At 34.8% G+C, this 11,468-nt stretch overlaps 2 protein-coding genes across 5 annotated transcripts; one reads left to right on the top strand and one right to left on the bottom strand.

The window, feature by feature from the left end:
• Positions 1-891: 891 nt before the first annotated feature.
• LOC114298079 (uncharacterized) lies at positions 892-5,001 on the top strand. 4 transcript variants are annotated; one of them, XM_082901854.1, is made up of 4 exons: positions 892-1,907; positions 3,469-3,524; positions 3,620-3,812; positions 4,578-5,001. In XM_082901854.1, exons 1-4 carry the CDS (start codon positions 1,161-1,163, stop codon positions 4,929-4,931), a joined length of 1,350 nt encoding a protein of 449 aa, XP_082757980.1. In that variant the 5' UTR covers positions 892-1,160; the 3' UTR covers positions 4,932-5,001. The 4 variants fall into 4 exon arrangements, with proteins under 4 accessions (XP_082757980.1, XP_082757982.1, XP_082757983.1 ...); XM_082901856.1 differs by having other exon boundaries at positions 4,581-5,001; XM_082901857.1 differs by having other exon boundaries at positions 3,623-3,812.
• A 1,772-nt stretch (positions 5,002-6,773) lies between these two features.
• Positions 6,774-10,971, bottom strand: LOC114298088 (acyl-CoA-binding protein). Its single transcript, XM_028242599.2, has 4 exons — positions 10,739-10,971; positions 7,779-7,896; positions 7,603-7,665; positions 6,774-7,063 (listed from the first exon to the last, which is right to left on the bottom strand). Exons 1-4 carry the CDS (start codon positions 10,748-10,750, stop codon positions 6,984-6,986), a joined length of 273 nt encoding a protein of 90 aa, XP_028098400.1. The 5' UTR covers positions 10,751-10,971; the 3' UTR covers positions 6,774-6,983.
• Positions 10,972-11,468: the final 497 nt, after the last annotated feature.

Consider the following 11,468-nt stretch of genomic DNA (forward strand, 5'->3'; position numbering starts at 1 on the left):
TTTTTGGAATTGTTTGAACCAATAAAGTTGAACTGTTTGAACCTTTTAGTGGTGGACCGGCTGATCGACCAGTAAGGCAAAAATTTTTTTTAACCTATAAATTTGAACTGTTTGAACCTTTTCGTAGTTGACCGGTTGGTCAACCGACCGGGCAACCGACTGGTTGATCGGTTCCTTTCCTTCAACGGTCGCGCATAGTAATTTGATGAAATCTGTACGCTGTTCTCACTTTGATGAATTTTTTGGTGAATTTTTTATACCGATTTAGTGCAACCGTTAGAGCACTAAATAATAATTTTTTTACCAAAATTTAAATTTGATATCAAATTTAGTGAATCGATAGAGATGGTCTTAATTAACAAACAAATTTTGATCCCAACTGCACGGTTCAATCCTCTGGACACAAACCTCACTCTTAAATCCCGTTGGTTGAAATTTGTAAATTGTGTTATATTTTAGGGATTTCGTTAGTGGTTTTTAAAATTTTGAATTATTATTTTTTTAATTCATTTAAATTAGATGATCTTAAAAATAAAAAAATAAAATTTCAAAAACAGAAAAGAAACCCCCCCCCCAATTTTATAGACTTTTTTATAACAAATTTTATTTATTTTTTATTAATAATAATTTTTTTTTTTTAATTTCAAAATCATCCTAGACCGTTCAAAAGTAAAAAATATTGACATATTTAAAAAATGAGTTCCGTCAAAAAAAAATCCAGCTAAAAGCTGGTGCCAAACATGCCTTTAAAAACAAACTTAACTACGAAAGTATAGCTAAAAAAATAATTTAAAAACAAAAAACTTAGCTAGGAAAGTCAAAAGAGTAAACCCAAAGAAAAATATATACTAAAAAAAAAAAAAAAATAAGAAAAAAAAAAAAACTGTTTTAAAAGATCTGAAAAGTGATTTAAAAAAAGTTCCTGCCCAACTCTGCTGATTCTTAAATGATGAAGAAAAAAGCAAGCTTGATTCCAGTAAAACCCACATCACCCCTCTCACTGATAAAAAAGCAAACACAAAAAAGCCAAAAACAAAGTGTACTAAAAAATCAATGCAATACATATATACACAGACACAGACACCCCCACACACTCTCACATTTTCCCAAACAAACACACACTGTGTTCTAGAGAGAGAGGTAGGGGCTCACAGTCACTCATGGCAGCACAAGCACATGCTGATGATGATCAAGAAATTCAAGAAACCCAACAACTGCCCACTTCCACAACTACCATTGAACTTCACAGCAACCACCAAGACCATGAAAAGCTTCTATCTTCCTATCTGGGTCTGAGCTTCGCAGTCTTTCTCGGCCTCATTCCAAAACCCTCGATTTCCTTGGTCCCATCTCTTCAATCTCGCAACAGAGACCTGTTTTTGAAGCTGGTTGAAGCGGAGGAGGAGCTCAGGCAGCTCCGCTCGCGGCGGAAGGAGGACTCCAAGGCCAACGCGAGGGTGGTTGAGATCTTCGCCAGTCACCGCCACGCTTGGCAGCAGGAGGAGAAGCGGCTGCTTCACCAGATCGATGCTGGGGCGGAGGAGATCGCGCATTTGAGGGCTAGGGTTGAGGAGCTCGAGAAATCGGAGGCGGAGATGAGGCGGGGCGTTGAGGAACTTAGGAGAGAGGTTGGGGAGAGGGATGAGATGTTGAATTTCATGGCTAGGAGGTCGGAATTTGAAGAATCTTCCGACGGAGGCGGCGGCGGCGGTGGCTGTGGAGGGGAGTGCTGTTCGAATGTTAGGGTTTCGGAGGGGTTGGATCCAGTGGCGGAGGAGTGTTTTATGGAGAGAGAAGGACACAATGGGGATGAAATGGGGGCTATGTATGGACAGAACAATGGGTTTAGTTCGGAATTCTTGAATTCTACTTCCAAGTTCTGGGCTGAAAGAGCCAGTCTCTGGCAGGTTTGATGATCCTCATTGTTTTCTTCTTCTTTGATTGATTAAATTGTTCTGTTTGGTTGCTGAGAAAATGAATCCAGAGAAAGGAAAGTTAAAGTGTTGTTGTTTTGCTTTTGGGGTTCTCAATGCATATAAAAGGATCAGCAAGAATGCAATCAAAATCAAATACTTTAACTTGCTTACTAAACTTTACATTTAAATAGATGATTTCCTGATCTGCATTTGCAGTTAATTCCGTTTCCTAACAATTTTCATCTCTGCTTTAGACATAAGTTCATTTTCATGGTCTTTTGTTGGATTGGTTCGTCATTGCTGCCCCGTTGACTTTGGAAGGTCTCTGTTTCATTTGTAGTTTGTTCTTCTTTGATCAAGGAGAGTTAATTGGCATTGGCGCGAAGTTCAAATTTAATTGGTTGTTATTAATCTCATATTTCCAAGTCCCTAATAATAATCATTGAAGTGGTGTGCTTACTGTGAATTGCAATTTGTCTGATCCTGTCTTTTTTTTAGTTTGGCAATTTGTCCTGATTCACTTATCCACTAGTCGGTGATATTTTGATCTTTTTGGTGTCTACTCAAGGTTTGGTTCTCTAGTTTTGTGTGAATATATCGACAACTCTTGAATTCAGTGTTTCTTGTTGTCTACTAAACTTCCGACTTTTTGTTGGACCACTACTCACCACCAGTGTTATCATTGTTGGGGAATCTCTTTCATCCAACTGTAATTGGTATTATCGGAGCTCAATATTGTACTTCAGCATTTGACTGGACCACTACTCACTGCCGTTGTTATCATTGTTGGGGAATCTTCTTCCGACATCACTATCATCCAACTGTAATTGGTATTATAGGAGTGGAGCTTGATATTTTCATATTCACCCAAAATACTTGATAGTTTCGTATAAATTATATTATTGTGAAGACAAATTGTGTAGGAAAGTTGAAAGATACTGGTGTTTCATCATCTTCCACCTCCATCATAAAAATTAATGTTGGATTTTACAAAATCACCATCTATGTGGACTCATCTATGTGTTATGGATTTTCCCTTTCTTTTCTTGCTTTTCCTGCTGTGTCTTTTCTTTATTTCTTTATGTGTACGAGTTTGTCTTTTCTTTCTATATTTTCCTTTTCTGAGTTGTCAAACAAGGCATCTTTTGAACTTGTTGATCAATGCGCTTTTTCACTTGGACTAGACCATTTGAAAGAGGATGAATAAGTGAAGTGTGTGAAACTATTGGTCTTTGAACTCGATCTCCGCCTATTAGAAATCATTCTACGTGGTATTTCTCTGATAGAATTGCTTCACAGAAAATGAAGTTCCCTTTCATCATCAATTAGGGTGAATATCTAATGGTAAGGACAATTAGCTTTGACGCACAAAATCTCCTTGTCGAGAGCACCATTATCCATTTCCTTGACTTTTTTCATTGTTTTATATGACGATCTTTGGGTTGGATATGTAACTTTTGTACTTTTGAAAGGACATTCTGATTGCTAAAGAGCATTTTAAGGGGTTAAGGTATTTCCAATATATGTTGATTTCAGATGTTCTTTGTTGCAGGATGTACAGTATGAATCCGTTGATTCATTGTATCACATGAAGCATTTTGTAGCGAGGTAAATTTTAACGGTCCACACAAATATTATTTCATCAAACTCATATTGTCAACATACCACAACTAATGAAGGAGTAACAAATGTTTATTGTTCAGAAGGGAGTCCCCTTGGAAGGTAGATGGTGAAACCACAGGTGTCTCCTCTAAACTAAAGTTACTCGAGCAAGAACTGCAGAACTTGGAAAGAATTGGTAAAGGTGATCTCTCAAAGGTACCATCACAGATGAGAAAGCAAGCAAAGAGATATCAGGCTCTTGCGGGAAAGATTGATGATCTATGCAGAAGAATGGTAATGCATAACAAGTTAACAGTCTCTTTTTTGCAGCGTTGTGCTTTGGTTTGTTTTCTTTCATCCCCAAGTAGTTTAGGAAACTTACTACTTTACTACACATTATTGCAGCATACAATTTGTTTGTCGAATATTTAACACGAGGATACTATCCTACTAACAATCCTTTGAATGGAATTTTGAAATGATGGTGACAAGGTTGTGTAGGTTCTTTCTTGATCACCTATCAAATCAATCTTGTGAAGACTAGAAATTGGACATCCATGATCATAGAAACCACTGTATTTCACAAATTGTATTATGATCAAATATTTGAACTTGGAAGTTGTCTATTTTGCACAAAGGATGTAAAATGGAGAAAAAGAAAAAGAAGAGAAGATTACGTCCTAGAAGAAGCAAAAAAGGAAATTCTATGTAAAACTTCTGCCAAATGTGATGTACTTGTCTGTAGCAGATTCACTTGAAACCTTTTTAGTTGGATTCTTCCCTCTATGCTTTCTGTTTATGCACTAATTAAGTTGTCTTAGTAGAAGCATATTCTCAATCTATGGAAACAAAAGCTGAAATTTTTGTCTGAGACTGGGGTTAAGGCTGGATATCTTCATTGCAGTTTGAATTCTCATGTGTCTCACATCTACATTCATGCATTAATGTCCTTTAGTTCTCTCTTTCTTTTTCTCTGGCATGGCATTATGACACGTCCTTTTTAGTATTATTGATTTATAAAGAAGTTTGTTGCTGAGAAGTTTGTCTTGTTTGTTATAGCAGGCAAGTGATCCCTGTGAACCCAATCTCAGCTCAGAGTTCCGAACACAGAGGCAAACCGAGTTTTTGATCGAAGCATTTCGTCTCCAGCAGCGTGCAGCTGAAACTGGACAGAAGCTGACAGCATTGCAAACTGAGACGGGAAAGAGTTTTTTCGGGGATGAGCTGGAAGGTCAGGCCAAACTGGCCACAAGACGTTCCTTGGACTCCATTAAAAACAACTTCAAAGAAATCCAAAGAAACTTGGAGATATGGCTGGCAAGAATTATTGGAGATGTTGAAGGGATTCTGGCCAGAGATGGCGCCTCTCGAGTAAGGGATTATTATATATCTAGATATCCTTTTGTTCAATAGAGATAACCCTGACTGTTACAATGCAATCCTGATCCAGCAAATATATATAATATTCCTTTTTTTAAAGTAATTTACTGACACAAGCCATTAAAGTGGTGGTTAGAAGTTCAACAGGATTTAAATATTTTTGTTGTAAAATAGATGCATCAACGGAGAATTCAAAAAATAAGGCAGATTGAAAACACTCATTTAAAGGAATTAGTAAGCACCAAAAGGGTAAGAACTTGTGGTATTGATCAAGGAGGAACTCATGTAGAATCTTTATGTTTTTATTTTATTTTATTTTTGGGAGAGGAAAAGAGGCTATGATATCTTGGGCTCTGTTTTGGGTTGGTTTTAGGAGGGCTTTCCTCACGCTTTTTAAGTAAAAAGGTTCCAACAGTCACCACAAGGAAAAAGGGTTTTCATGGTTTTTTTTGTTTTTCGTCTTCTTGTAGTGAGTGTTTTGACAAACCTATAAGTAGGGTTAGTTATTTAGAAATCTGATCAATTTAAGGGTTTTTTTTTAATGTGTTTCTTGGTTTATTAGTTTTTTTTTTTTTTTTTTAATTTAAAATACACTTCATGAAGCGGCACTGGGTGGGCGGTCTATCCGCCCTTAAGTGGTATTACCAGCCATTTTGGATGTAAGTGGCATATCAGTTTAGGGCATGTATTGTGGCCATTTTGACAATGTGAAAATTCTAAATGATTAAATATTTTGACATTGTTGCAAAATGTTTTTAGATTGTCTTTTATAGTAAAAAGACTGGACTAGTAAGCGGGTTTGAGCATCTTGGGTTGGTGTTTCTCGAATCTAATTGATACTTGTGATTTTCGGATGATTATAAACATTTAGTTTCTTAAAGACGAGTCCAAAGGGAGCCAGAGGTTCCTCATTATTAAAAAAGATCAAATTAGACTTGTGGAAAGATAAAAAGTTTTGCAACAAGAAAAAAAGTCAAGTTTTTCACTGTTTTTAAATCGTTTATTTATTTATTGATCGATTCACATTTTAGAGAAGTTATTCATAATCTATAGCATTTCTAGATGAAAAATATCTTGATATGTACTCGACATAAAATTTAGCAAGCATAAGAAGGTATTTAATCCAATGGTTAATTTGTGAAATGTGAATCCATCAGAAAGTTATGAGCAGAGAAAAAATTCTTGATTTTATGGAAATTGAATTGTGATTTAAAAAATAAAAATAAAAAAACACACAAAAATATGATATGCCAACGCCATATATCATAGTGTAATCCGGAAATTACTGCAGTCTGGGTTTCTTCCAACTTCAAGATTTCAGGACCCAAAATTTTAAGATCACACTTCCAATTTCATGATTAGACAAACGAGCACAAACAAAGACTGCATTTTTCATTCAAATGTAGGCATTGTCGCAACCATCACAAAATTGTGACACTAATAAATTATATTCTTTTGAAAGGCATAGGCGATGAAATCTTTGAAATTAAGAGCCGTTTTTGCAAGTATTTTGCTTTAAAATGAATGATCTTGATTCATCCGGATCATTTTGTAGAAAATTCTAAGGAGGGTCTGATTTTCTCTTTTGAAAATCATAATTTAAATCAAAAATTTTCAAAACCATAACCAGACGAAGTTTTCAAAATTTAATTCCAAAATTCTTTTTAAAACTTATAACCAAACTCATTTCAAAACCCTATTTTAAAAATAAAAAATTCAAAAAAATAATTTTTTTATTTTGTTCTTTCAAATTATTTTTTATCTTTTTAATTTTTTCGAAAAAAAATATTTTGTTAAATGCAAGATGAATCTTTAAGACAAATCAAACCAGAATTCATGGTTGAGGCCAGAAATTCACAGACGCAATCTCAAACATAATCACAATAAACCATAGATAATCATCCCATTCCAATAAACAATGATCATGTCTTTAACTCTAGTACATCTGATCCAAGCACATAGAATTCATAAAGGATGCAACAATACTAGTAGAAAAACAACTACCAATGTTGGTCATAATTATCTTTCATAATTTTTTTCCAAAGCGAAGTTACCATGAAGAAACACAGAAGAAGTTTCACAACATCAAGCAGAAGCAGTAGCTTCTTCCAGCAACTGTTTCACCTTAGTGATATAGTCACTCATTGCTTCATCCTTGGATTTTCCTGCAACACACACATATGTAAATTACTATGAGGACCCAAGTAAGCTCAACCATTTGTACACCCTGTTTAGTTCTCATTAGATGAGAAAAGGATGGATTGATACAAACCTAATCTTTAGCATTATTTACACAAAGCGTCTGCCCCATGTTCAAGAACTCAACCTCAAGGTTGATAGAGGCGGAGTTCTAACCACTAAACAAGCTCCTATGTTACATGGACTCGAGTACGGGTGTTTGGTGCAAGTGCGTATCTAAGGTTGGACTCATAAACCCTCAAATTTAAGGGTAACATGAAGTGTCAAAAGACATTTTACTTGTTTTATACAACAACATATACATATAATGATAGTGTTAAACATAAATATACAAGAAGTGCAAGATGGCAAGTATCGGACACATATTCCACACTCTTGTCCGATGTCAGGTGTCCAAGATGGGTATTTGATTTAATTTGAAGGGTCCATGTAACATAGATGGAGCTCATCCACATGAAAGACAAAAATTTGAATGTTATAAAAATTTAATATCCCAATGTAATACCTTCAACAGCCTTCCATGCATCCCACTTTGCCCTGTCCCTCATGTTAAACATACCCGGACGGCCTGCGGACCAGATAAATTACTTAGACTGAATTATGATTGATAGAAAAGACTCAACATCAAAAACAAACTGCATTCTATTTTAGGAAGCACGTTAACAAGAGCTAATTACTGACTAGTGTTGATTGGTCCAACAGTGGCTTGCTTGTACAGTCCGTAAAGAATAAGCTTGCTTTCATTAGTGGTACTCTCAGGCAGGGTCTTAGCTTTCTCAGCATGCTCCTCAAAATCCTCCTGCAGGTTCCAAATTGTTTAATATCAATATGTTAGTGAGATAGAAATTCAGAATGCATAACATGCTCATATCCTTAGTGTATGCTAACTTCAGGACAATAAGTTTCCCAGAAACAAACCATACGCCGCCGCCAAGATGGTCTCGAAACCAAAGGTTGAGAATGCCAACCACACCAGAAGTGACATTTATAGTTACAACATGGGAACAACAGCATAGTTACTAAAGCTAGTCCCTGTCACCATGGTTTATGTTGTTGACTACGAGCAGAAAATTATTTTTCGAAACCCACATTTCAAGTTAAACATCAACTGAAGTTGATGCACAAGTTTCATAGCAGGGGTATGCAAACTCATTATTTTATTTATTTATTTATTTTAATTATTGTTATAGAAAATCATTGGCTCTTTCAACATCATTTGATACTTTCAAAGGCCTATCAGTTATGGTTTCAGTATCAAAGTGTTCACTTCACAAAGGTAAAAGTAAATTTTCTTTTCAAACCTGACAGATAAAAATGCACATGGGTGCAAAATGTTGAAAAAAATGTCAAGAGAGATGCAAGGGATTTGAACAGTATGACAAATATTGACAGACATGTTTGAGCAAGATTTGGTAGGAAAGATCCCAAATGTCAAGAGTTGAAAACAAATCAATGCAAGAAACCATGAAGTAAAGTGTGGACTATGGAAAGTATACAGGCCAAATAAACCAAAAGTTATGCTGTATTTCAAGCATGAGGCAGCAACAAAAGGTTAAAAAGAATAGCTGCCCAGTGATTGATAATGGAGTATCACTGAAGATCACAAGAATGAGCCAACTTGGCGCCAAAAGAAATGGTATGACAATATCAGTTTATGTCAACTGGCAGGACAGTGTGAGCCAAACAAAATCAGATGACACTGGAAACAAGGTGCAGACTGCTAAATAAAGGAACATATACCTGTTTGATGTGAGAACTGCAGAGGCAAATCCATCACAGACAACTACAAACATTAGGAAAGGTGACAGAAAAACATGAAACGTAAAACTGGTAAACTGTGACGTTTTCTTTTCTTCATTTCTTTTCTTTTCTTTAGGTGACTAAGGAGGTCACCATGACGTGTACAAAAAATAAAAATGCCTAGTGATCAATTTGAATTGACCCCAGAAGGATATATAGAAAAAGACAAAACAAACAGAAACAAGAAGCAATTCAAATCAGTTCAATGGGCAGGAACAAACAATTTAAAACTACCGAGGATAGTTAGTTAGTGAGGAAGAAAACAGTACAGGCTTCCAAATTCCAATTGATTGGATGACACATACCTATAAAGCTATATTTATTGCACAAGACACAGGAATCTCTGAATGTATCAAACAGATCATGAATCAGTACATGTACACGCCATTCCCAAGTGTTGAGAGGGGTGGCCTGGGTAGACCTAATCCCCAACATTATTATATTTGCACAAAGTGGCTACCCCAAGCTCCAACATTATGTTAAATTTGATAGCAAGCATTGGCCCATCATGTTCAACACTAAGCATCAACCTAGAATAAAAAAAACTAAAAAGAAGGCATGTGCATTGGTTGAGGAAAACATAAAAGAAATAAAGAACACCACCATAAACATTCCTAGTGAAAACTAGACAGTAGTTCCCGTCACAATGAAAGGAATGAATGCACCTAAATATGCCTTTGGTCATGACATTGTGACACAAAACTATTCCCTTTTATTTATTTTTTTTCATTGTCCAAATATATGTAAATATATGTCTATGTGAATGTGCAGCATGTTGCAAGTCTAAGTCATATTCGGGCTGGACGATCATCTCAATTATGATTTACAGTATTTTATGTTGGTGATTTTTGCAAGAAACATTTTCTTCACCTAAAACTAATCACAAAGCTAAAGCATACGCACATGCACACAGAGACACTAAAAAAACCTTAACCAAACTAAGCCTTGTGTCCCAATCAAGTGAAATTGACTACATGAATCCTTTTTTGGCATTCTACTCTATTAAGGACTATATGCTGAATTAAATTAAACAAATTTATATCCATTGCAATCCATGTCTACTTAGGACTTCCCCTTCTCCGAACATCATATCACTCTTCCTTACCATTGAATCTATATGTATTTTCCGTCATACATGACCAAACTATCTCAACCTGTCTCTCTCAACTTATTTTCAATAGATGCTACTTCTGCCATTTCACAAACATATTATTATATATTCATTTCTAATTCTATTTTTCCCAATCTTACTGCACATCCATCTAAGCATTCGCATCTCAAAGACACTCAATGCACATATCATTTCTTGGTTGCCTGGCATTCTGTCCCAAGCAAACTTAGTCCATGAGTAAAGATCACAAATTCAAACAATAAATAAGCAAACGTAACAACTGGATCACCCCTTCAACGAGTTAGTCACCAAGAAAAAATATGTATGGCACGTATAAATACAGAGACTTGTAAAATTTGCTTAATAAAAATCTACAATTTGCTGAAGGAACATAACCTAAAATAATGGCAGATCCATGAAAACAAATAGCCAAAGCGTGAATTTTTTTTATCACAACATAGAACGAGCCCACAAAAGATCAAGAAGGAAAACGAAATTAAAATTTAAAAATAAAAATTATAGATAAATTCATACCCAGATCAATCATTTAGATCTAATGTAAATAAAATAGAACCAAAAAATTGGGCAATCAGACAACAGATCCAAAAAAATATATAACAAGAACAGATCAAAATCGACTCATAAGGAGTGTACAAAACAGCAAAATTTCAGATACGAAGAAGCTAAAATTGAATTATTTGACTTGATTTGGGGAGTATAGTAAACAAACCTTCAAACCCATTTCTCAGTTTTCTCTGGATCTCTGAAAAATGTCTTGAAATTTGCTAATTTATTATATTGATATAGAGATTGAGAGAGAGTCTTAAATCTGAGTGATGTACAGAGGCTCTGTAAGCATATTCGTTTGATAACGTCTACGCGGCGTGCACGAGGGACGGTCGTTTTGTTCCTTTTTGGTGGGACGGTCGTTTCGTTCTCTTCTTTCTTCTTTTTTTTTTTTTTTTGTTTTTTTTAGAGTTGGTTTGGGACGTGGGTTGATTTAGTTATAAAATCTCGTTTACGGGGAATTTTTTGATTTTTTTAATAGAGAAAATATAATAATTATGAATTGAATGTAATATTTTATTTTATTAGATTAATTTTTTTTTAAATGACTATTTTAACCAAAAAATTTGAGGTTTTTTTTATGCCAAACGAGCTTAGGAATGGTCGGTTTACTTGTTTCGTTTGGGAAGTTGACTATTTTAATTTTTATATTAAAAAGGATGATTGAATTTTTTTTATAGTAATATGTGATGTTTGTGGTAACAAAATAAAATTATTATAAATTTGATATAATATTTTGTCTTATTAATTATTTTAATTTATTTTTTCTTTTTTCTGAATCTTAATAAAAAAAAAAAAAAGAAAGATAAAAATCCACTTACCTCTCTATCTTAAAATATTAGTTGTTTATTCTGTTTTTTATTATCTCTAAATATTAAAAGTTATTTGAAAAC

The sequence above is a fragment of the Camellia sinensis genome, chromosome 13, assembly GCF_055761805.1.
Source record: "Camellia sinensis isolate YWXY chromosome 13, ASM5576180v1, whole genome shotgun sequence".
NCBI lineage: Eukaryota > Viridiplantae > Streptophyta > Magnoliopsida > Ericales > Theaceae > Camellia > Camellia sinensis.

Bases quoted from the DNA above. Each gene is read 5' to 3' on its own strand.
- LOC114298079 (XM_082901854.1), top strand. From the start codon at position 1,161: ATGGCAGCACAAGCACATGCTGATGATGATCAAGAAATTCAAGAAACC. The intron at 1,908-3,468 runs GTTTGATGATCC...TCTTTGTTGCAG, and splicing joins AAAGAGCCAGTCTCTGGCAG to GATGTACAGTATGAATCCGT. The intron at 3,813-4,577 runs GTAATGCATAAC...TGTTTGTTATAG, and splicing joins ATGATCTATGCAGAAGAATG to CAGGCAAGTGATCCCTGTGA.
- LOC114298088 (XM_028242599.2), bottom strand. The intron at 7,666-7,778 runs GTCAGTAATTAG...TCTGGTCCGCAG, and splicing joins TGTTGGACCAATCAACACTA to GCCGTCCGGGTATGTTTAAC. The intron at 7,064-7,602 runs GTATTACATTGG...TGTGTGTTGCAG, and splicing joins TGCATGGAAGGCTGTTGAAG to GAAAATCCAAGGATGAAGCA.